At 40.4% G+C, this 25,547-nt stretch overlaps 2 protein-coding genes and 1 long non-coding RNA gene across 5 annotated transcripts in view; 1 reads left to right on the top strand and 2 right to left on the bottom strand.

Moving 5' to 3' along the window:
• LOC138961621 (uncharacterized) overlaps positions 1 to 25,547 on the top strand; it is a 177,068-nt gene that overhangs the window by 78,165 nt on the left and 73,356 nt on the right. The window lies entirely within an intron of this gene.
• LOC138961620 (uncharacterized) overlaps positions 1,717 to 25,547 on the bottom strand; it is a 62,674-nt gene continuing 38,843 nt past the window's right edge. Inside the window, exon 3 of the mRNA XM_070333293.1 lies at positions 1,717 to 2,313. Within this exon, the coding sequence (XP_070189394.1) occupies positions 2,011 to 2,313 (303 nt within the window). The 3' untranslated portion in view covers positions 1,717 to 2,010. The remainder of the gene's footprint in view (positions 2,314 to 25,547) is intronic.
• LOC138961617 (sericin-2-like) overlaps positions 12,940 to 25,547 on the bottom strand; it is a 13,239-nt gene continuing 631 nt past the window's right edge. Inside the window, exons 2-10 of one of the 3 annotated variants that reach the window (XM_070333288.1) lie at positions 24,031 to 24,074; positions 23,489 to 23,714; positions 22,923 to 23,017; positions 22,132 to 22,357; positions 21,576 to 21,670; positions 20,785 to 21,010; positions 19,418 to 19,579; positions 18,695 to 18,738; positions 12,940 to 17,775 (exon numbers count right to left, since the gene is read on the bottom strand). In XM_070333288.1, the coding sequence (XP_070189389.1) occupies positions 15,645 to 17,775; positions 18,695 to 18,738; positions 19,418 to 19,579; positions 20,785 to 21,010; positions 21,576 to 21,670; positions 22,132 to 22,357; positions 22,923 to 23,017; positions 23,489 to 23,689 (3,180 nt within the window). In that variant the 5' untranslated portion in view covers positions 23,690 to 23,714; positions 24,031 to 24,074 and the 3' untranslated portion in view covers positions 12,940 to 15,644. Of the gene's footprint in view, positions 18,739 to 19,417; positions 19,580 to 20,784; positions 21,011 to 21,575; positions 21,671 to 22,131; positions 22,358 to 22,922; positions 23,018 to 23,488; positions 23,715 to 24,030; positions 25,322 to 25,547 lie in introns of those variants that run through there. The other 2 variants (XM_070333289.1, XM_070333290.1) reach the window with 2 other exon arrangements.

Here is a 25,547-nt window from a genome sequence, read left to right as displayed (position 1 = left end):
GCTCAAATTTTATGTGAACGTGACTCCCAGTGACCTCTACACTTTGACGTCTGCTTTGGTGACCTTTGACCTTTTTCAAGGTCACAGGTATGCTTCAGGTATGCATTGTGTTGTGAATAGCAATTTCTTCCTGTCCATCTGATGCCTCATATAATATTCAGAACTGCGAAAGTGACTCGATCGAGCGTTTGCTCTTCTTGTTTAGTCATATACACCAAAACGGAACCGGAAGTAGCCGCAGTTGTTGAATTCCTCTACATGGATTGGATAGATGAGCAACGTTTCTTACTCCTGTTGGCGAAATAAGTAGTCATCGGCTATTTTTAGATTGATATTATTAGTCATCGGCTATTTTTAGATTTATATTTTTTAGTCATACGCTATTTTTAGATTCAATGGATTATTGCGATTGCGTAGAGGGTTGGATGGTGCATTTCTATACTACTCCCCTTGTTGGTATTTTTTCTTGTGGCAGGCTGTAAATGAGACCAAAAACAACAAGAAGGGCAAAGCCCATACGACTCACATGCTTGACCTTGACCTTTACATGACCTTGACCTTCAGGGTCAAGGTCAAATAACTAAACCTAGCAATGACATCATACACTAAGAACTGCTTTACACATTTTTCCTACCAAAATACATGTGACCTTGACCCAAGGTCAAGGTCATCCAAGGTCATGCAACACAAAGCTGTTAATTCAAGACATAGGAAGTACAATGGTGCTTATTGGCTCTTTCTACCATGAGATATGGTCACTTTTAGTGGTTCACTACCTTATTTTGGTCACATTTCATAAGGGTCAAAGTGACCTTGACCTTGATCATATGTGACCAAATGTGTCTCATGATGAAAGCATAACATGTGCCCCACATAAGGGTCAAGGTCACTTCAAAATATGTATACAATCCAACTTTGAAGAGCTCCTGTGACCTTGACCTTGAAGCAAGGTAAACCAAACTGGTATCAAAAGATGGGGCTTACTTTGCCCTATATATCATATATAGGTGAGGTATTGAATCTCAAAAACTTCAGAGAAAATGGGAAAAATAGCTGTTTTTTAGGCAACATTTATGGCCCCTGCGACCTTGACCTTGAAGCAAGGTCAAGATGATATGTATGTTTTTTGGGGCCTTGTCATCATACACCATCTTGCCAAATTTGGTACTGATAGACTGAATAGTGTCCAAGAAATATCCAACGTTAAAGTTTTCCGGACGTCCGGACGGACGGACGGACGACTCGGGTGAGTACATAGACTCACTTTTGCTTCGCATGTGAGTCAAAAACAGACCTGTTAAAAATGATATATAGTTTGATTTTGTTGATCACATCTAAATGTAAGAAGTAGAAGGGAACCTCCGTTTGTAAACAAGTTACCATGTTTTAAGACTTGATATTTTGAGTTGATTTTTTATTCAAAAGGCCTGTAAAAAAAAAAAACCCCTAATGTAACGCTTCTTTTTTTTTTTTTTAGGACAAAATCATTTTGAATATTGGAGCACACTATGCGATTGTGTGGATTAGCTTTTGTAGTTGTTTTAGCATGGATGGTAATAGGGTAGTAGAAAATAGTCTATGAAACACAGCCCGTATTTAAAATCTGAATCTTCAAGCTTGAAAGGCTGAGATGCTTAACATTATGATTTTGTGCTAGTCCATGTAAAAATTGTAAGTGAGAATGAATAAAATATATGAAATAAGTTCTTTTGGCAAAATGCATGTTTGGGATTACATGTACATACGAGGTTTTGTGCAAATGGTGTACACATCAACGAAGATGATCTCCTGTACAGTGTGAGAAGGGGGGTTGCTTCTACTGAAGTCTGGGTCGTCATCAAAATGTGTGGAGGATGTTTTCAGAAAAAGGTCATCATCCTGGACAAACCACCCAACATAATGACATAAGCACCCAACATCATGACAAAACCACCCAAAGTCATGACAAGTTGACCCAACATAATGTTTTGTATCAACATAAGGCAGTTGAGGCGTTCAATATTCTGATGCTCAAATGGTGGATAGAACAGTACTGGCTGGCAATTGTCTGCTTAAAAAATGCTGTTGAACTGGCAGAGGAAAGATGCTTGACTGATGGGGTTGTTGCAGATGAAGTAGAAGCAGACAGGTCCATAGAAGCAGACAGGTTCGTTGCAGCGGATGAGCCATATCCTGACTTTGGTGGGACCAAATGTGAAGTTGATGCTGTTGATGTATAGAGTCCTGCAGCTTGCAGTTGAAAGTTGTCTGGACTGCTTCGTGGGTTGACTGCAGGCTCCGTTTGTGACGGCTGCTGTCCTTGACCCTTTGTGTCTGAAAAAATCACAATGAATTCGGACTGTTTAAGCACCATGGATGCAGGTTTTCAATTTTGATGTTTGTGGCTCTCGTAAGTGTAGCCCATGCGATCGTAACTTTGTCTGTCTGTGCGTGCGTATGTGCGTGCGTGCGTGCGTGTGGATGTCTGTGGTAGAAACTCTAACATTTGAAGACGTCACATTACATTGAATACGAATACGAATACGAATACTTTATTATCTCATACACATTATGACGTAAGAGGGTTAGACGTCACGCGAAGGAAGTACTGAAAGTCTCGGTCATTATTATTTTGAGCGGGCCGAGACTAGTTGGCAGTCGTGTCCCTGTAAGTAGGCTACATGCAGACAGACAGATCTAGATCTAGTGTCTCGCTTTCTTGCACAGTTTCACCTATGCTCTTTCTGTGTGTGTGTGTGTGTGTGTGTGTGTGTGTGTGTGTGTGTGTGTGTTTTCCTTTTTTCCACACCAACGGTTACCTAGACCCTAGTTAGAACTGTGATACTATGTACACGTGGATGGTTGCCTAACTTCAAAAACATCCAAAATAACCTTTCAAGTTTTTATGTAACGAACATGAACAGCTGTGACCCCAAAATTTAACAAGGGTCAACCAAACTTGGCATACCTCTCTTCATGAGATCATCAAACCCTAAAAGTTTCCAGCCGACCAATTTGTCAGGTGAGTCAAAAAAGCAGATCTAACCCAATGAAAATAATTCAATGGCCGTTATGTACAAAACCGGACGAGAGGGTTAAGCACCGGGATAGTTTATCTCCGCGCTATACTTACTAGCTGCAAATAGACTTAAAGTGTTTAGCACCAGTATGGTTTATCATGGTGCTAAACTATCTATCCGCGACTCATACATACCGGCCCAGGGCAACAAGTAGGGGGGAAATAAAGTATTCTAAGCAAGGTCAGAGGTTATAAGCAGCAATTCCCATTATAAACGGTCTCATATCTCCTCCACATCATTACCCCCAAACTTTAAACCTAAAACAATAATTGTTCATGACCGAAGGAGCTTCATACTCAAATTCAAGCATAGGGTGAGAGAGTGACTGAGAGATGATAACAACTACTTCAGCCTAACTAAACGCTTCCAGGCTGATATTCTTACCTGAGTCTTCAGTGTCCGTGTCCGTGTCCATCACTGGAACAAGCCAGGTTGAGTCTTCAGTGTCCGTGTCCATCACTGGAACAAGCCAGGTTGAGTCTTCAGTGTCCGTGTCCATCACTGGAACAAGCCAGGTTGAGTCTTCAGTGTCCGTGTCCATCACTGGAACAAGCCAGGTTGAGTCTTCAGTGTCCGTGTCCATCACTGGAACAAGCCAGGTTGAGTCTTCAGTGTCCGTGTCCATCACTGGAACAAGCCAGGTTGAGTCTTCAGTGTCCGTGTCCATCACTGGAACAAGCCAGGTTGAGTCTTCAGTGTCCGTGTCCATCACTGGAACAAGCCAGGTTATTAAACATTACATTTGATGCCAAGATTTGTTATACATCTATTATCAATGAAACTTTGAGGCCAACCACTCGTTCAGTGAATCAAACTAAGTAGTAAATTATGAAACACTATGCAAGTTCAGGCATGGGAATTGGCTTTTAAAAAAATCAGCTGAAATTTATTGGGGTTTCGGCTCAAGCCATAACGCGACAGTGACCTTAGGGGGATCTGTGCTTGGTTTACAGTGGTTTAAATCAAGATGGTCAGTGCCTTTAACCTGGACAAAATAATTTAGTTTTTCTCAAGGATATAATGCTGACAATAGCTTCAAACCATTATGACTCATAAGAGTATGACAGTCATATTAATAACACAGTTATAATCAAGATAGTGTGATCACCCAAATAATCAATGTTACCTGTACTGGCTGTAGCAACAGACAAGTCAGTTGCCTCTGGCTCTGCCTTGGATTCACAGGCAAGCTTCTGTACCACACACACAAAAACAAGTGTTCTTATTATAAAAACAAGAGGCGAAGCCTTCAAGGCTCCCGTAAGAAATCAACAAACAGTAACATAACACAAACTCACTCACTCCGTAACACACACACACACACACACACACACACACACACACACACACACATACATGCAAAAGCCACAAACTGGGTTTATTTTCAAATTTTGGTCAACTCGGTTCCAGCAGTTCCACTGCAACAAGAATTTTTCAGATGAAGCAGTAGATCAATTAGCACCTTGTGATTCAAGAAATCACCAGATTTTACGATTATAACGGTGTGTGTGTGAACAACGTGACCTCAACCAAGTGGGTTCCTTTTGACATCTGGGTTCATTGGTACACAAACCTGCTGGTTAAACTAACAAACCGGGTTTCAAACCCAGTTGTCTGTGTGAGAACCCAGTTTGTCTGTGCGAGTCACAGTAGTGGATATTATTGCCTCTATGTCCCATTCTTGTGCATAATTACATCAACATGGCCTTGTACAGTGGAACCCGCTAATTGTCAACTCTCTTATAGTAATTTTTGCTTATAGTGAACAGGTTTCAGTTTCCAATGGATTGACTGTATGATACGAATCAACCCTTTTATAGGGAAATTCTTCTTACAGTGAACAACTTCCCCTTTCCATTGGAATTCATAAAAAGAGGGTACCACTCTTGTATATCGACTCACGTGGAAACACGTGGAAGTGAATATTTTTCATGTTTACTTTTTTTTTGTAAACGAAAAGAAAATATCTAACAAAGTTGAGGTAGGCAGAAATCCTGAAAAAGTTGTTTTTTTAGTTAGCATATTTTCCTTGTTTTTGTCAACATTATCCTGTTTGTTTTACTGTGCAGTTTGGCATGACAGTGGCAGATTTATGTTTGATTCGCCCATATTCACGCACATTTTACCAAGTATATAACTCAAGATGTAAATTGACCAACTTGTATATTAACACTTTCAACCAATAATGCAAAACATTAACTCAAACACTTATGAAGCTACTCAACTCAACTAAACATTATTCAACCTTTACGCAAATTTACATGGTTGTCAAAATGTTTATGTATTGTAATTTTTATTATTATTTCATTACTTTGAACATCTACGCCAAATCTAAAAAAAAAAAAAATCCCTAGTACAAAATACAAGTACACAGAAAAATATGAAGAACATAGAATATAAGGAAAACAACCATAATCAACCGACTCCTCAACTACAGCATCAGCATCATAAGACAAAACAAGCAAAGTACACCACAACAAGAAAATGTACTAAACAAGAACATACATACGCACACAGCCTGAACACAGTTGCAGTCAGACAATGCAAACAGACATAACATGGCTATGCATGAATAGTAAGTATAATACAAGATGAGACAACTATATAACAATATATATAACAAACATATATAATATCTGTACAAACAGTAAGCATAATACAAGATGGGACAATTGCAACTATGGTCAAAGCACCCACAGAGTCACTGACAATATACTCAAAATGGAGGACACATGCACGCGTAGATTAGATGGAGAAAAACAAATAAAAAAACAAAACAAATTCATGGCACAGTTCTCAGAGTTAAAGGCCAACATTCAAAAGAATTTTTCTCCTGGAGCGACCTAAACTTGAACCCGTCGCTATTCTTGCATGTCTGTTTACTTCGTGCTGCACGCAAAAATTGAGCGACTTCCTTGCCGCGTGGATTGATGAAGCTGTTTTATTCTCGTGACTGAAAACACTGCAGTGAGTGCAGTTTTTGACGAGCCGCAGGAGCGGCGAGTCATATGGTCTCGGCTCGAAAGCTGTCTGTGGAGGCTGCGTGCTATAATTAGCTGACCTGCTGCGCGAGCAGTCACTGCAGAGTTTTGAGATAACTTTGTAACACGTTTTATTTTATGCTCCTCAAGAATACAACTTTGGGTAACGTGCCACGTAAAACTACACGCAACAAGGATTCAGTAGGTACCAAACATGCCTTGGTCAGAAGTAGAATGTAAATGAATCTTTATAAAGAAGTAGGCTACATGTACTTCAAACGACAGCCACAGCCACGGTTGGGTTCACGGCATCAAACCGATGCGACTCTCCGTTATATCATACACGTAATCAATCAAATAGATGACTAATAAACATGTCAACTACATGTATACGTCTATGGTCGGACATAAGAAAGGAGAGCTTCCCCCGGGCCTGTGCATGTGTTGTTCGTTGTGCGTGTGTAAATGTACACAACAAACTGACGACAAAACTGAGACAGACCTCTTTCGCTTCAGTCGTGCAGAATTTAAACACGAATACAGGTAGAGCGTGCATTATACTAACTGTTTGGTATAAGTATCAAACGTTTCTTTTTATAAATAAGTGGCAGGCTTACAGGAATACAAAGAGGCGCAAGTTGAAAGTAATGGATATATCTCTGGAAGATGCCATCAGTCCAAGTTGTCAAATGAAATCAAAGATGACAGAAACAGAAGTTTTCCATACAATTGTTGGTGTTTCAAAGGAAGTCTGCATTCTTTCAGATAATGATATAGACGAGGTGGCTGTTTGTTATGAAGTTTCAACAAGCCAACATTCAAATGATTTTACTTCATCTACAGATTTTTTAAATTCAGCACTTCATAACTGTCATTATGAACTTGGAATCAGAGAGAGACCGTCTTTCCATTGTCATTCATGCCATAGATTTTTGTTTCAGAATCAATGTTTCACATGGCGTTCACAAGAGAGCATGCGAAGTTTCCGACAGTCTTTAGGATTTGTAAACAAGTCGCGTAAGGCGAAAATACAATATTTAGTCAAGTAGCTGTCGAACTCACAGAATGAAACTGAACGCAATGCAACACAGCAAGACCGCTCACGGCATAGGCAGTGAAATTGACAAGAAGAGCGGGGTAGTGGTTACGCTATGCTGCATAGCACGCTTTTCTGTACCTCTCTTCGTTTTAACTTTCTGAGCGTGTTTTTAATTCAAACATATCATATCTATATGTTTTTGGAATCAGGAACCGACAAGGAATAAGATGAAACTGTTTTTAAATTGATTTGGACAATTTAATTTTGATAATAATTTTTATATATTTAATTTTCAGAGCTTGTTTTTAATCCGAATATAACATATTTATATGTTTTTGGAATCAGCAAATGATGGAGAATAAGATAAACGTAAATTTGGATCGTTTTATAAATTTTTATTTTTTTTTACAATTTTCAGATTTTTAATGACCAAAGTCATTAATTAATTTTTAAGCCACCAAGCTGAAATGCAATACCGAAGTCCGGGCTTCGTCGAAGATTACTTGACCAAAATTTCAACCAATTTGGTTGAAAAATGAGGGCGTGACAGTGCCGCCTCAACTTTCACGAAAAGCCGGATATGACGTCATGAAAGACATTTATCAAAAAAAAGAAAAAAAAGTATGGGGATTTCATACCCAGGAACTCTCATGTCAAATTTCATAAAGATCGGTCCAGTAGTTTAGTCTGAATCGCTCTACACACACACACACACACACACACACACACACACACACACACACACGCACATACACCACGACCCTCGTTTCGATTCCCCCTCGATGTTAAAATATTTAGTCAAAACTTGACTAAATATAAAAAAGGCCGTGTTTTGCTGTACATGCAAAAACTACCTGTCAAAAGGGAAAGTGCCTAACAGATTGCAACAACATTCCTATACTTTTTAAGCTCAGCCACACGCCGACATGGAAGTTCAATGGTACTTTCAAACTTTTTCTTCTCTTCGTCGTATTTGATTTCTTTCTATTTCATAAGTCGAGTGCATATGATTTCGGCTCGTGTTCATCGTGAGATGTACTTAGTTTTTTTGTATTCTGTGGGTTCGACAGATTGACTAAATGTTGTAATTTCGCCTTACGCGACCTGTTCTCTCTCTGTTGGCAGCGTGTAATGCAGCTGCTTAGAAATTAGAGTTTTATTTTCCAAAGTGTGTACCAAAAGTTTGTCATGAGCTGCTTTAGGTTTGGGGTGTGGGTTGGTTTGATATTTCCTCCTTGCAGATCAAATCTGTATTCATTTTTGATGTTGTGTCTTATTTTGTGAAAGGAAACATGCAGACTGACTGAACGCATATATAAAATTATGTAACTCATAAACACATGGGTGTAGTTATGTTCAAGAACACACACACACACACACACACACACACACACACACACACACACACACACACACACAGGGTTCCCACAGGTCATGGAAAACCTGGAAAGTCATGGAATTTGATTTTTAATTTTCCAGGCCTGGAAAGTCAAGTCAGTCAAGTCAGTCAAACAGTTTATTTACCAAATGCAAAGCACAGGATTTTGTTATGGTGTATGCATAAAACTTCACACTCCTTCCACACGCATATATCACAACAACTATGTACAGACAAAGTGTTCAATCTCACTGGGCCCACTACGTGTGCACACCAACCAGACAGTTCAAAACGGACTGGTTGTTCCTTTAGCACCAATCTGACAGGAGTAATCACAGGTTGCATGGATAAAGATAAATGAATTCCCTAAAAATCATATCTAAAAATATAGTCATCAATATAATAAATCCGAGTACATGCTAACACAGTTATTCAAAGGACACAACCCTTACATCTATTAAGATATTTCATTTAAGGATACTCGATCCATTTCAAAACTTTAACTGACACATATCACAGATCTAACAGATCTAAGAACGATCCACCATTGAGGCCGCAAGGACTGCCTCAGGAAAGAAACTGTTTCTGAAACGAGAAGTCCTGCTCTTCAGAGCGCGGAAGCGCTTGCCTGACGGGAGGAGCTCGAACAGATGGCCGGCTGGGTGAGATGAGTCTGCCACTATACCCCTAACTCTCTTTGCTAAACGTGAGCTGTACAGTGAGGCGACTGACGGAAGTTCGCAACCCACAATACGAGACGCTTGTCTGACAATGCGCTCCAGCTCTTCCTTGTTCCTAGCACTGGCACCGCTAAACCACACGGTGACTGAAAAACACAGAATGCTTTCTACAGTGGCCCTATAGAACTGCTTTTGGATGGCTTGGTTCAGTCTAAATTTCTTCAGCTGTCTAAGGAAGTGAAGCCTCTGCTTCCAATTCAAGTCATGGAAAGTCATGGAATTTAACAAAAATAAGAAAGAAAAAAAATTAACCTTTGAAATGACAGGACCAGCAAACATTACCGATAATCTGACTGCGTAGCAAATGCTTGACTTGCTTGTCGAAGAGACACTGCGTAGAAACTGACTCAAATTCAGTGCAAAGCAAGCCAGTGTCAAAACTGGCAGTGACAAGACGTAAAAAGTTTGCGTGTTCGGAAATGGCGACCTGTGGATCTAGTCATGGAAAATGTTATTGAGGCTCATGGAAAGTCATGGAAAAGTCATGGAATTTTGTTTCTAAAAACCAGTGGGGACCCTGCACACACACACACACACACACACACACACACACACACTCACACACACACACACAACTGTGTAGATGTATCGTACACCTGCTATATTACTCAAACACAATTGAAGTTCACGAAGAAAACGTTTTATTTCTGTGTCATTCAACATCTAGTTTGAATCAGACAACTTGAAACTGGTACAAATATTCAATAATGTTGCGATGTGGAAATGGACACGATATCGCAAAAGATAGACAACGGCAAGATCATTCAAGTATGTACATGCTTGTTGATGTCTACTTAGGCGATGCTCAGAACACTAGTTAGATCTTCCGAGATTAAAAAATGACGATGATCTGTAATTGTAAACAAACCAGGACAAGGAAAGAAAGACAAAACGTATTTGAAAACAAATCATACTATACAGATTGACAAACTGAAACTTCGAACTCTGTTGATATTTCACGGGAGATGAGGTATGGTGCAAACGTATATAATTATACTGACTACATTTTGTTACGTACTCATCAACAACAACAAAAACCGATATAACCAAAGACACACACACACACACATACACATACACACACACACACACACACACACACACACACACACACACACACACACACACACACACACACACACACACACACACACACACACACACACACTTTGCTGGTTTGTTGATGTCACAGGAAACGAATGAACAATAGAAAGCGTGATAAATTCCTGGCCAGAAATCAGTTACAAAGACCTGAAAGTCTGCTGAATGGAACTGGTTAATGTACACATTTGAACTGCTGTCAAAATTACTATGTAATTCTTCTTCTTCTTCTTCGTTCATGGGCTTAGACTCCCACGTTCACCCATGTTTTTAGCACGAGTGGATTTTTACGTGTATGACCGTTTTTTACCCCGCCATTCAGGCAGCATACGCCGATTTCGGGGGAGACTATGTAATACGATATTCGGGTTTTAAAATTGGTAGCACATTACAACCAATAATGATGTTTTTTGCTTCGGCATTGAAGCAATGTTCACTATTTACTAACAAAATAATGACGAAATAAACACAAAACCAAATCAGTGAGGCAGAGGGGACAAAAAGCCGAGCGGGTGTGTGTGTGTGTGCGTGTGTGTGTGTGAGCTAGTGCGTGCCTGTGTGTGTGTGAGTGTGTGTGTGTGTGTGTGCCAGTGTCGAACCCACAGAATACAACTGCACGCACTGCAGTGTTTTCAGTCACGAGAATAAAACAGCTTCGTCAATCCACGCGGCAAGGAAGTCGCTCAATTTTTGCGTGCAGCACGAAGTAAACAGACATGCAAGAATAGCGACGGGTTCAAGTTTAGGTCGCTCCAGGAGAAAAATTCTTTTGGATGTTGGCCTTTAAGCAAAGAAACACTCCATAGGTGCAGCATATAATGTAAACAAACAAAAAGCAAAGAATCCAATAACAAAAAAATAAAAATATTAAGAACCATCAAAATGCAGAAGCAATAATACTTGCATGCATTTATAATAATAATAGTACTGATAAAAACAATAATAGCGATAACAATAACAGGGAATTTATGTGGCATGATACCTTACAACAAAATTAAAAACCCAACTACAACACAATACTTTTTTTGATTTATTTATCTGTTGTTTAACATAACATGGGTACAAACAGTAAGCATAATATCGTCGGTGGAAGTCGGATACCTCGTAACTCACTTTTGGTGCGAAAACGGACTTTCGCGCCTTCTAATTCATTATTTTTTTACCCATCTTTCTGTCAAAACCTTGTAACTGCACCTTTGTATGAAGTGCGTTTATCCTTGTGTGACGAAACCTCGTATCGCTCTTACCGCCTTGTAACTGCACGTCTCTTTCAGTGTGTAGTATCAGAAACCTCGTATCTGTGCATGAGTGTTCGTTATTTTAATGTGGCAAGTAATTATCCGTATAACACAACTCCTGAAGAGGTAACCTATGCACTAACGCAAACCAATCACAGATTTGCAATGAACTGATTTTTTAAAACAGTTTTTCTTGATTTTCTCAAAACTGCAAAAAATGAGATACGAGGTATCCGACTTCCACCGACGATATAAGATGAGATAACTATAATCAAAGCACCCAGTCACTGACAATATACTCAAAATGGAGAAGGACACATGCATGCGTAGACTAGATGGAAATAAAAAAGGGGAAAAACAGACACGGGCACATCATACAAGGTAAACAAACAGAAAGCAAAGAATTCAATAAAAAAAAATTAAGAACAATCAAAATGCAGAACAGAAGTAATAATATAATAACAACAATAATAATAGCGATAACAATAACACAACAGCGAATTCACGCTAGATCTGATGAGAAGAGGACAGAGAGGGAGATCAGAGTAACATCCGTATAACATATGTCCATCTTCAGTCGACATACTCTTCCCACTTACACATCCAAATGGAAATCCATATGCTCGCGCACTCAAGCACACATTCAAGCCCACTAATGCCTGTCTTCTAAGCTTAAAAAAATGATGTACGGTAAACGCCGCAAAGCAGTACAGTAATACAAAAAGCACCAAACAATACATGTAGTAATACTTAATAATACAATACCACAACAGAAGACAATAATAATAATCACATAAAACTGATAACAGTTCATAAAGCATCCTTACAACCCTCAACACCCCCACCCCTGTCTTATTTCGCAACTGTATGACAAACCACAAGCATCCTGCCAAGAATCCCCCCCCCCCCCCCCCCCCCCACAAAAAAAAAAAAAAAAAATCTTTGCGCAAGAAGTCCATGATACATTTCAACAATATTAAAAACTCAAGAACCAGCAAAAACCACAATACAATACTTTTTCATTTTTTTCAGCTGGGAACAGACCGCACAGTGCCATCCACATACACAGTACTATCAACAAATAGCAGCAGACGAAAAGCACTGTACTAATACAGGGACGTATATCAGACCCTGTGATATACGTCCCTGATTAATAATAGTACCAATAGTCAAACATTTGCTAACCCCACAACCACGTTTACAAAACTCCGGTCCATAGAACAGGCCACACACTCATATCCATACATGTACACACAATTAGTACATCATTAAATGTGCACCTTTCCCCCGTAGCACACTGCATCACCATGAACAGCGCCGGGGGATAAAAGATGCTTGTGTAAGGATTGTGTGTGTGTGTGCAGGGTACGACAAAGCTGAGGAACAATTTCAATTTTTTTCACTTTTTAGTTTTACAGACAGGCATTTTCAAAATTGCGGACATATTTTCTTCACACACATGTATTTATTTATTATTTAATTACAGGTATGAAAATTTAATCCAAAATGACTTTTAGAAGTAAATGTTTTAAAGAAAAGTGGTGCATTGTCTTGAAGCTCATGCAATATCAGGCATAATCATTGAAATTTGATGTATTATTACACCAGTCTCCGTTATAGTGACCAATTAAATGTCACTGTGTCTTAGATTTATGTGATTGATGTGTATTGATCCACGTTTGTAGACTGTACTTTGCCTAATGACAAGGTTATTTTGCTGGGTAGTTTTAGTGGTCGTCCTGTGCCATTTAGTGTAACTTTTCAGTATAACTTTGACTCACACTGTGCAGTTGTCTTGTTTTACTATTTTTAAAAATGTGTACTGTCGGCCTTATTTTCAATTGAAATAAAGTGACTGTGTATTCTTGTAAAGCAGTGTCTAGGTGTTGTTCTGTCTGTATGCCACTTTCATGAGACTCGCTGGGAAGGTACAGGCCGACAAAAAAAAGAAATACACAGGCCGACAAAAAAGAAATACACTTGTTTATTGACGTATGATGAGCTGTGGTCATGCACAGGCCAGTGTACTTCCAACATTTTTGGTGGCAAAAAAACAACAACCCCAAAGGGTATGCCACAATAAATAAATCTTTTTTCACTAACAACATTTTTTTGCTTGCTACACGATGTTTGTACACCTGCGGTTCAGTGGATTCAAAACCAAAACGATTACGTCTGTTTGGTTAGAAGGGAGAGGGTCTAATATTAGTGTCAAGAGCCTTACTACGTTTGAAAATGTTAAAATACTAATTTCTTGCAACGTGTGTGGATTCCAAGCGTACCAGTTGGGAGGATACTTAATTTTTAGAGTATGCAAAGGTGGCAAACGTTCCAGGAGTAGTGGGATAGCGAGAAATTATATTATGGATGTATGTATGGATGTTTTATGCTGCAACAATAAAAGATGCCTCTTATTACAGCAGTCAATGTTTCCATAGTAACGGTAGCTTTCACCAAGACATGTACTGATTTTTTTGCGCCAAGTACTACCTGCACAGTCATACTTATCATAAACACTAACTTTTACCAGTAAACTACTGATTTAGACCTGAGCCTCCCCCGTCCCCTTAACTCTTACCAGTTCACTCAGTAAGGCATCGTATATAGACATTCGATGGTACTTCAGAGGCTTCTGTTTCAAAACTGGTGCACTTTAGTACAATTCTAATGTTACCAGTTTCAAGCTTGACCTTCTGAGGAACCATTGTAGCAAGAACTAAAAGTTTACATTGTAATTACATGTGCTGTGCTTTTTTTTCTGACGTCACTAACGCATTGAATTAGTTGCCGTGATATTGATGTCCATGCCTTTGTGACTAATGCTATGTTTCTTAAAAAGATGAACAACCTGGGAGGTTTTGGCGATACGGTCGCCTCAAACAATGTATTAGTGGTCAGCAGTTCACTTTTGGTGATAATCTGTCCAAAGATAAGATGAGTATAGAACTTTTTGCAAGGTGCCCTATGTGACTGATGATTCAGTGTTGACAGATAACTTGGAGGGCGCATTAATTTATTTTCTACGCCATATGCGCAATAGAACGTTCTATGTTTCACCCCCTCAGTCACCTTGAACCATTTCTAGACTAGCCTGTGTAAGTTTCGTTAATTTCGGGCACCTGCTGTGGCTCTCTTAGCCTAAAAGCTGTCCGCTATCGAAAAAAAGACCGAGGGTTGAAGGTTAGCGCGTAACGGTTTAGTTTAATTATTTACAGTAAAATTCTAAAAAATGTAAATGCAGATTGTCAAGGACACATAAGAGCAGACATATGATAAGAAAATAAGAGAAATTGTGTGATAATGAAAAAAATTCCTTCATAGTGATGTTCAGCCAACAGAGAAAAAGGCAGGAAATCGCCACCAGATTTTGCATTGTTTTAATAGAATGAAACATGTGATTTCAACTTTTCGGTTTCATGTTTTTATGTTTTGAATTCAGTATTCAATATTCTTTCAAACAGTATATATTTTGTTAGTTTTTCTTCTATTCTTGCGGTTCAAGTTTGGCTTTGAAGTATGCAAGTGATAACACGTAAAGGGAAAACCCCAAAACCCGAGAACTGTTAAGAGTTAAGTTGGTCGTCTTAGGAATCCCACAACTGTCAAAACGTCGTACCTGAACACATACTTTGGAATAAATTGAATGACTTCTTACTTGTGCATCAGGTGTCACTTTTATACATAGTCCAGAAGGTAAACCGAGGTCGAAAACAGGTCAAAATGCGGACAATATCAGGCCTGATAAGTAACATCCTTCGTTGCTAACAAAAACTTGCTTGTTGGTGCTACAGTGGATCCCGCTTACAAGAGCCACATCCGTCCAATAAACGACTCCTATAAGCGGAGGGCAAGCAAAAAAGCTCAGCAACGTAATTTCTCTTTTAGAGATTAATAAAGTTTATTGTTTTGTATTGTATTGTAAGCGGGAGGAAATGAGCATGCCAAAGAAGAAAAGTCCCAGCCCCTTTGGCTCTTATAAGCGGGATCCGGGAGGGCTCTTGAAAGCTGGGGCTCTTATAAGCGAGATTCACTGTATTTGGAGGGTCACTACGGTTTGTACTGGTCTAAACGGTCTGCAGGAGTATTTGTGGAGAGGGAGTCCTTGCACTCAGTTTGTCTTCAAATAGTTGTAAACCCAGTACTTAATGTCTTTCCAGGATCGGTGCCTGAGTGCCACTGGCTCTGCCTCCAAAGCGGACTCAGCATCTTCTTTCTTTGGGATACGATTCATGGTGATGCAGTGGGCAAGCTGCCTGTGGACAGCATTTTTTTCTTCTTTTGTCCAGTCCCTTCTTTTTTGGACTGTGCGCCTTGTTTTCTTTGTGTACCGTCGTTCAATCTGCAAGGTTTTTTTCTGACTGCCCTGTGGAGAAACTCGTTTGTTGCAAGTCTGAGAATCTTCTTGTGATTTCTGTTTGCTGCCCTCAATTGATTTCTCTTCTTCCGAATCTGAACTGTCAACATCAATGTCTTCGTCTTCATTGCTAGGCAAATCCTTCAGATTCACAGATATCCCTTTGTTCACTCTGAACAGGAAACTTGCGACTTTCGATTTTTCAATGACTTCAAGCGGTTGGCGATATATGCCCCTGTGCACCCGAATGTCATGGCCTAAAAATGTGGCCAACTGATCCTGATTGAATTTCGAAATTGCCATTGCTTGGCTGAGCGTTGCCAGCTGTTTGCGCAAATGTGTGGCAGTGAAAAGACATGTATCTGAGACCTTGGCTTTGACAGCATAGTCTTTGATAGCCTTTGTCCCCCGATACGGTTTTTCTCCTGATTCTGAGACAAAAAGGTATTGACTGACTAACCCCAGCAGTCCTCGAATAGCAAGCAGTCGCTTGATGCTCTCTACCATCAGTGGCGTCAACAGAATTGGCACCGGCCTGTTAAACTTGCCCCTGATCTCCACACGATGCAACACTTTCACCAGCTTTTTTTCTGAGGCTGTCAGGTTCTGGAGTACAAGAGGATCAGGAGTCGACATTTTTGAATTCCTAACCTTCTCAAAGTCTTTAACTTTCATCCGTTGAACTTCACCCCCACGCTTGCGGTTGAACACCGTGACACTGACCAGAACTGCTTTGGCCAAAACTGGATAATCTTCAGATTTGAGATCTTTCTCCACCAGGAGATTCACCTTTTCCACGTCGTCCAATGAGGGTAGCAGTTTCGGTTTGTTCATTCTTGCCCGCTGGACAGACTGGTTTGCAGATGCTGATACACGATCAAACCAATCACTTTCAAAAAGAGATTCAAATCTCTGGCTTTTGTCCAAAGACTCCTTGTCGTTGTTTTTTATTGCCTCAGCTCTGGCAATCTGATTGCATTTCCTCAAACTGTGCCCCACTTTCAACACTAATGACCCTTTCTTGCACATGTTGGAAGAACCACTGTATTGGCCAAGACTGCGAACGGCTGCTATCAAAACATCGAAATGTTCAGGATCCAAAGCCTGCGACAGTCTGGAAATGTTCATGTGTGTGTTCTGTCTCAAAACCTGAACAAGCCTGGCGAGTTCTCGAAGACGTGAACTGACTTGAGCTGAAGTATGTTCTTCAGTGTCTCTTCTCATGAAAACTCTTTCACCATACTTCAATATGAGAGAATCCCCCTTGACGATCCTGGCAATGTCGTCATCTCTCATTCTTGCAATCACTGCCTTGAAGAAGCCTTCACTCACGTTTTCAGGCAATGGCAGCAGCATCCGTCCTACAAAGGAACACTGTCCCCTCTTCATTTTTTTCCCATCAACTTTCTGTGCACAGCGTGTTTCATGTCTGGACAAAAAGTGTTTTTGATACAATGCTTTGCAGTGTGGACAAGCCAAATAGTCAGACTGGGCTCTGTTGCTCTTTTGTTGTTGGTACTTTAGAATTAAATTTGCTTCCTGAGAACCCTTCTGTTTATTGGATAGCACTCGCACGTTGTGATTAAAGTCTCCTTGATCCTGCAGTTGAATGAATGCCTGTCTGCGTTTGGGGTCACCTTTTTTCAGTGCTAGGATTTGGGCAACCTGTACCTCATCTTTGTGTACCCTCTGCAAGTGTGTAGACATTTTGGTATTGAACTTTTCACAATACATACAACAATGCTTTTTGGACCCTTTACCAACCTCCTTCCCCACATTTGCTTTTTGTAAGGCTGGATACTCTGTACTCTCATCAGAATCTGTGTTACAGCTGTCGGAAACAGCTGATGCTGATGGTGAACATCTACTGCTGGAAGTAGAACACCTGGAAAAAAATTCAAATTATAATAATAACAAGAAGGGCAAGGCCCACACGTCTCACATGCTTTTACAATAATGAATAAAGCTAAGGGGCTGGTAAATATCTTCTAAATCCTGATTTCATTTCATTTTGAAATCCAACAGAGCAAGGAAAGCGGCCATATTGACAGGAAGTGAGGTCATAGTGACATAATATGTCTCTGTATTAGGCTTATGGTTCATGAATCTGCTGTTCACACTGAAATAATTTTATTTATTATTCTAAACCATTATTTTTTATTTGGTCTTTTTAATACTATCACATTCATCAAAGAAATTCCATACACAAAAGTTTACTGATAAAAATGTGTGAGCAACATGTCAATTTGACCGTTTTCCTTATATCAAATTTTCACCGTTTTCAAGTGCACTACAATAACATGGGAGAAAATTGAGAAAATGTGATAAATGACTGTTTTTGAGACAACATTTAACGCCCCTGTGACCTTGACCTTGATGCAAGGTCAAGTGACAATGTATGTTTCTTCAGGCCTTGTCAGCATACACCATCATGCCAGATTTGGTGTTTCTAGGTTTAGTAGTGTCCGAGAAAAGTCCAACATTTTAAAGTTTTCTACGCCCGCCCGCCCGGACGGACGACACGGGCGAGTACATAGACTCACTTTTGCTTCGCATGTGAGTCAATAATAATAATAATAATTAGGATATTTATAATGCGTCTATCTCATATACATAGACTGCTAGCGCAGCCTACAATAACTCACCTTTCATCCGCATGCGCACGCTTCAGCACGTACCAGAAACAACAACACAGTCAATCGACAGACAAGCCGACAACCGACATGACTGTACAAGATATTTACATGACTGTACAGTATTTACAAGAGGTGTTCGGGGTAATATTTCTGACTCATGCTCCTCACCTATTTCTGGAAGAACAGCTGGCGTGTTGAATACTGTTGGAATTCTGAAAAAAATAAATCAATCAAAAAGCATATTACAAATCATGTTACATGTATCAGGTTCATGCTGTGAGTGTGGTGTGCTGCTAGATAAGACTACGTTGTCTGATTTTCATGTCAAATTGATTTTCAATGCATGGATCAGTCTACTCGCGCGCCCTGTCACTGACTTATATAAATTGAAACTGATCCATCAAAAACTATTGCCATGAGTTGAATGGTACATCGATTTTCGGCATCAATGCGCCACCACACTAGCAGTGCACTATATCGGATGCCGCGCGAACTAAAAAGTACCAAAACATGAGTCTGGACAGTAATCCTACTCAGAATGTTAACGTGAGGGGTGGCCCCAAATCAAGTGTGCCAGACAAATGAACGTGCGGTGTTCTTCAAGATATATAAATGACTAACGAAATCATGGCCCATAGAAATGTAATCTGAGGGGGCCAATGAGTCAATGACCCATAGCGTTTTGGTGCCAATTGTCGATTGATGCTTTGCGGCACAGACAAGATGTTGTTGGCGAACCAGAATGGCCACTGTAAAGCAAAACAAAACGTTTTTTTCTAAGAATCGCAGAAAAAACTGCACATATTATTATTATTAAGGACATTTATATGCCTAATGTAAAAGAAGAAAAAAACCTAGGCATTTACATTTACAAATTAAAAGCACACATACCTTCTCATTGTCTGAAACCTTGGTTCCCTCGTCATCAGACAGAAGGTGGAATGGATTGGTATTATTATCACCCTCCTCATCAGAAGAATCGTCTTGGATGACGAGTCGTCTCTTCACACCACGCTTTGGACTGGATTGGCTCGCTGTTTGCGGTTTGGAATTCTAAAAAAAATAAATCAATCAAAAAGCATATTACAAATCATGTTACATGTATCAGGTTCATGCTGTGAGTGTGGTGTGCTGCTAGATAAGACTACGTTGTCTGATTTTCATGTCAAATTGATTTTCAATGCATGGATCAGTCTACTCGCGCGCCCTATGCCACTGACGTATATAAATTCAAACTGACCCATCAAAAACTATTGCCATGAGTTGAATGGTACATCGATTTTCGGCATCAAGACACAACTCTTCCAGTACCCCCCCCCCCCCCCCCCCCCCTCCCCAAAACCCTGACTGGAGCACTTTTGGCCCTACTATTGGCCCTCCCAGGGACCCCGGTGGTGCCCGATGTGATGCTTGGCTCAGCACCCCTCCCCCACCCATCCCTCCCGGGGGTGTCCTTAGTGATGTCTGGCTCGGCACCCCCTCTCCCACCCCCCCCCCACCCATCCCTCCCGGGGGTGTCCGTAGAGTGATGTCTGGCTCGGCACCCCCTCTCCCCCCCCCCCCAACAACCCCTCCCGGGGGTGAGGTAATGATGTCTGGCTTGCCACCCCACCCCCCCCCGGGGATGTCCGTAGTGATGTGTGGCTCGGCACCACTCCCCCCGCTTTTTCCTAATGTGTTTGTTGTTATGGTTGGTTTTTGGTTGATTGTTGGAGTGAAAGCCTTGCGTGAGCATGTGTATAAATGTGTACGAGTGCGCCTTGAGTCGCCTTGCGGTGAGATATGAGCGCGATATAAATCTCCTTATTATTATATTATTATTATCAATGCGCCACCACACTAGCAATGCACTAAATTGGATGCCGCCCGAACTAAAAAGTACCGAAACCGAAAATCCTACTCAGAATGTTAACGTGAGGGGTGGCCCCAAATCAAGTGTGCCAGACAAATGAACGTGGCGGTGTTCTTCAAGTTATAAAAATGACCAATGAAATCATGGCCCATTGAAATTTAATCTGACGGGGCTAATGAGTCAATGACCCATAGCGTTTTGGTGCCAATTGTCGATTGATGCTTTGCGGCACAGACAAAATGTTGGTGGCGAACCAGAATGGCCACTGTAAAGCAAAACAAAACGTTTTTTCTAAGAACCGCAAAAAATAAGCTGCACATATTATTATTAATTCTTAGGACATTTATATGCCATATCTAAAAGAAAAAAAAAAACCTAGGCATTTACAAATTAAAAGCACACATACCTTCTCATTGTCTGAAACCTTGGTTCCCTCGTCATCAGACAGAAGGTGGAATGGATCGGTATCATTATCACCCTCCTCATCAGAAGAATCGTCTTGGATGATGAGTCGTCTCTTCACACCACGCTTTGGACTGGATTGGCTCGACCCAGACTGGCTTGCAGCAGGCTGGCTCGGAGCAGACCGACTGTGATTTTGGCTCAACGGAGGATGACTCTGACTTCCCTCACTGAAACGTGTAACCGAGTCATAAGTACTTGGGACGGCACAAAGAGCGACAAACAAGTTGTTGGCATCACAAGTTCGAAAGGCTTCCCCAATTAAAGGTGTTTTGAGGTCTTGTGATCATACACTAGCATGTCACATTGGGTGTTGATAGACTTTTAATAGTGTCTGAGAAAGATCCAACGTTAAAAGTTTTTACAGACAGACGGACAACTAGGGTCAGTACATAGACTCTCTTTTGCTTTGCAGGCAAGTTAAAAATATCATGTCCCCAGCAGCGAGTTGCACGACGGACTTAGGACTGTCTTAATTTTAGGATCGTTTTTTTCCCTCGGTCCTACCGGTAGGATTTAATCTGTTCGTACCTGTGCTTGCTGCTGGCATTGTTCAAAGTGCCTAAAAGCCACTGTGGTCGACTTATAATAACGTTTTCTTTACTGTTAACCAAGAAAAGCGTGTCCATTTTTATAGTCCTAAAATTAGGACAGTCCTAAGTCCGTCGTGCAACTCGCTGCAGGACCTTAGCAAAGATAGTGTTTGGGGTAATATTTCTGACTCGTGCTCCTCACCTATTTCTGGAAGAAGAACAGCTGGCGTGTTGAATACTGTTGGAATTCTGAAAACGCTTTGGACTGGATTGGCTCACTGTTTGCGGTTTGGAATTCTGAAAAAAATAAATCAATCAAAAAGCATATTACAAATCATGTTACATGGATCCATCAAAAACTATTGCAATGAGTTGAATGATACATCGATTTTTGGCATCAAGATACAACTCTTCCAGTAGAAGCCCCCTCCCCCCTCCCCCCACCTCACCCACCTTTTGACTGGAGCACTCAACTCATGGCAATAGTTTTTGATGGAGCAGTTTGAATTTATATACGTCAGTGACACAGGGCCTGCGAGTCATGCATTGAAAATCAATTTGACATGAAAATCAGACAACGTAGTCTTATCTAGCAGCACACCACACTCGCAGCATGAACCTGATACAAAACGTTTTTTCTAAGAACCGCAGAAAAAAGCTGCACATATTATTATTATTACTTAGGACATTTCTATGCCATATCTAAAAGAAAGAAAAAAACCTAGGCATTTACATTTACAAATTAAAAGCACACATACCTTCTCATTGTCTGAAACCTTGGTTCCCTCGTCATCAGACAGAAGGTGGAATGGATCTGTATCATTATCACCCTCCTCATCAGAAGAATCGTCTTGGATGATGAGTCGTCTCTTCACACCACGCTTTGGACTGGATTGGCTCGACCCAGACTGGCTTGCAGCAGGCTGGCTCGGAGCAGACCGACTGTGATTTTGGCTCAACGGAGGATGACTCTGACTTCCCTCACTGAAACGTGTAACCGAGTCATAAGTACTTGGGACGGCACAAAGAGCGACAAACAAGTTGTTGGCATCACAAGTTCGAAAGGCTTCCCCAATTAAAGGTGTTTTGAGGTCTTGTGATCATACACTAGCATGTCACAATGGGTGTTGATAGACTTTTAATAGTGTCTGAGAAAGATCCAACGTTAAAAGTTTTTACAGACAGACGGACAACTAGGGTCAGTACATAGACTCTCTTTTGCTTTGCAGGCAAGTTAAAAATATCATGTCCCCAGCAGCGAGTTGCACGACGGACTTAGGACTGTCTTAATTTTAGGATCGGTTTTTTCTCTCGGTCCTACCGGTAGGATTTAATCTGTTCGTACCTGTGCTTGCTGCTGGCATTGTTCAAAGTGCCTAAAAGCCACTGTGGTCGACTTATAATAACGTTTTCTTTACTGTTAACCAAGAAAAGCGTGTCCATTTTTATAGTCCTAAAATTAGGACAGTCCTAAGTCCGTCGTGCAACTCGCTGCAGGACCTTAGCAAAGATAGTGTTTGGGGTAATATTTCTGACTCGTGCTCCTCACCTATTTCTGGAAGAAGAACAGCTGGCGTGTTGAATACTGTTGGAATTCTGAAAACGCTTTGGACTGGATTGGCTCACTGTTTGCGGTTTGGAATTCTGAAAAAAATAAATCAATCAAAAAGCATATTACAAATCATGTTACATGGATCCATCAAAAACTATTGCAATGAGTTGAATGGTACATCGATTTTTGGCATCAAGATACAACTCTTCCAGTAGAAGCCCCCTTCCCCCTCCCCCCACCTCACCCACCTTTTGACTGGAGCACTCAACTCATGGCAATAGTTTTTGATGGAGCAGTTTGAATTTATATACGTCAGTGACACAGGGCCTGCGAGTAGACTGATCCATGCATTGAAAATCAATTTGACATGAAAATCAGACAACGTAGTCTTATCTAGCAGCACACCACACTCGCAGCATGAACCTGATACAAAACGTTTTTTCTAAGAACCGCAGAAAAAAGCTGCACATATTATTATTATTACTTAGGACATTTCTATGCCATATCTAAAAGAAAGAAAAAAAACCTAGGCATTTACATTTACAAATTAAAAGCACAAATACCTTCTCATTGTCTGAAACCTTGGTTCCCTCGTCATCAGACAGAAGGTGGAATGGATCTGTATCATTATCACCCTCCTCATCAGAAGAATCGTCTTGGGTGATGAGTCGTCTCTTCACACCACGCTTTGGACTGGATTGACTCGACCCAGACTGGTTTGCAGCAGGCTGGCTCGCAGCAGACCGACTCTGATTTTGGCTCATCGGAGGATGACTCTGGCTTTCCTCACTGAAACATGTAACCGAGTCATTAGTACTTGTGACGGCACAAAGAGCGACAAACAAGTTGTTGTCTGAGAAAGATCCAACGTTAAAAGTTTTTACAGACAGACGGACAACTAGGATCAGTACATAGACTCTCTTTTGCTTTGCATGCAAGTTAAAAATATCATGTCCCCAGCAGAGAGTTGCACGACGGACTTAGGACTGTCTTAATTTTAGGATCAATTTTTTTTTCTTTTTTTTCTGTCCCACGTTTTTATCTCTCGGTCCTACCGGTATCAAAGATAGTGTTCGGGGTAATATTTCTGACTCGTGCTCCTCACCTATTTCTGGAAGAACAGCTGGCGTGTTGAATACTGTTGGAATTCTGAAAAAAATAAATCAATCAAAAAGCATATTACAAATCATGTTACATGTATCAGGTTCATGCTGTGAGTGTGGTGTGCTGCTAGATAAGACTACGTTGTCTGATTTTCCTGTCAAATTGATTTTCAATGCATGGATCAGTCTACTCGCGTGCCCTATGCCACTGACGTATATAAATTGAAACTGATCCATCAAAAACTATTGCCATGAGTTGAATGGTACATCGATTTTCGGCATCAATGCGCCACCACACTAGCAGTGCACTATATCGGATGCCGCGCGAACTAAAAAGTACCAAAACATGAGTCAGGACAGTAATCCTACTCAGAATGTTAACGTGAGGGGTGGCCCCAAATCAAGTGTGCCAGACAAATGAACGTGGCGGTGTTCTTCAAGTTATATAAATGATCAATGAAATCATGGCCCATTGAAATTTAATCTGAGGGGGCCAATGAGTCAATGACTCATAGCGTTTTGGTGCCAATTGTCGATTGATGCTTTGCGGCACAGACACGATGTTGGAATGGCCACTGTAAAGCAAAACAAAACTTTTTTTTCTAAGAACCGCAGAAAAAACTGCACAGATTATTATTAATATTATAGGCCTATTCTATAGCGCGCGCTGCTCTCTCTCTGCGCTCTGGCAGCTTGCTAACCTACCGCTCGCTGGGCTCAAAGCGACACGGCTACACAGAAACACACACCCAAAAAACCCAACATTTTTGTAAATTATCAATTTAAAAATCAATTTAAAATCGATGTGAAATTGATGACAATGTTGTACACGTTATGTTGATTAATTCGATATATTTCAACCGTTTCAAATAATATGTTAGATATGTTTATTACTATGGGTCATTCTCAGGACAATGTCCCTTTTTTTAGTTTCTTTTGTTGCGACTGAGCATCGTTTAAAAACATGGATGGAAAAAAATCATTTGTTGCAACAATAATTAGTTGCAGGGTCTGTTTCTTGAATTACAATTTATTGCGCTCAAAAAGAGTGGTGCAATCACATTTTGTAAACTGAAAAGTGACAGTCGAAACACATTCATGAGATATAGTGGAAACCACAATTGTGACATGCAATTTTCGGTGCATTTTGTTAGATATATCCATTTTAGACAGTTGAAGAAGCGCGTATGAATGTTACAGTAAAAGATGGACATGAGCTTCAACTAAGAAAGCAAGAGACAAAATGTATTGACTTGAGTATTCCAAAATATTGACTTTCAAACTCTGAATTTCCATACATGTCACGTTTTTGGGCCATAGTCCTGAGAATGACCCCTATTTCTTTATATAGTCATCTAGCCTAAATCTTTGCATCGCCTTTTAGTGAATCCACAAACCTGTCCTGCGTCAAGGGCTATTTATAAAATCGATTACTTAGGACATTTATATCCCATATCTAAAAGAAAGAAAAAAACCTAGGCATTTACATAAAATTTACAAATTAAAAGCACACATACCG

The sequence above is a fragment of the Littorina saxatilis genome, linkage group LG3 (genome assembly GCF_037325665.1).
Source record: "Littorina saxatilis isolate snail1 linkage group LG3, US_GU_Lsax_2.0, whole genome shotgun sequence".
Classification (NCBI taxonomy): domain Eukaryota; kingdom Metazoa; phylum Mollusca; class Gastropoda; order Littorinimorpha; family Littorinidae; genus Littorina; species Littorina saxatilis.
Note: the sequence above shows the minus strand (reverse complement) of the source record. Positions and strands in the feature narration are given on the sequence as shown.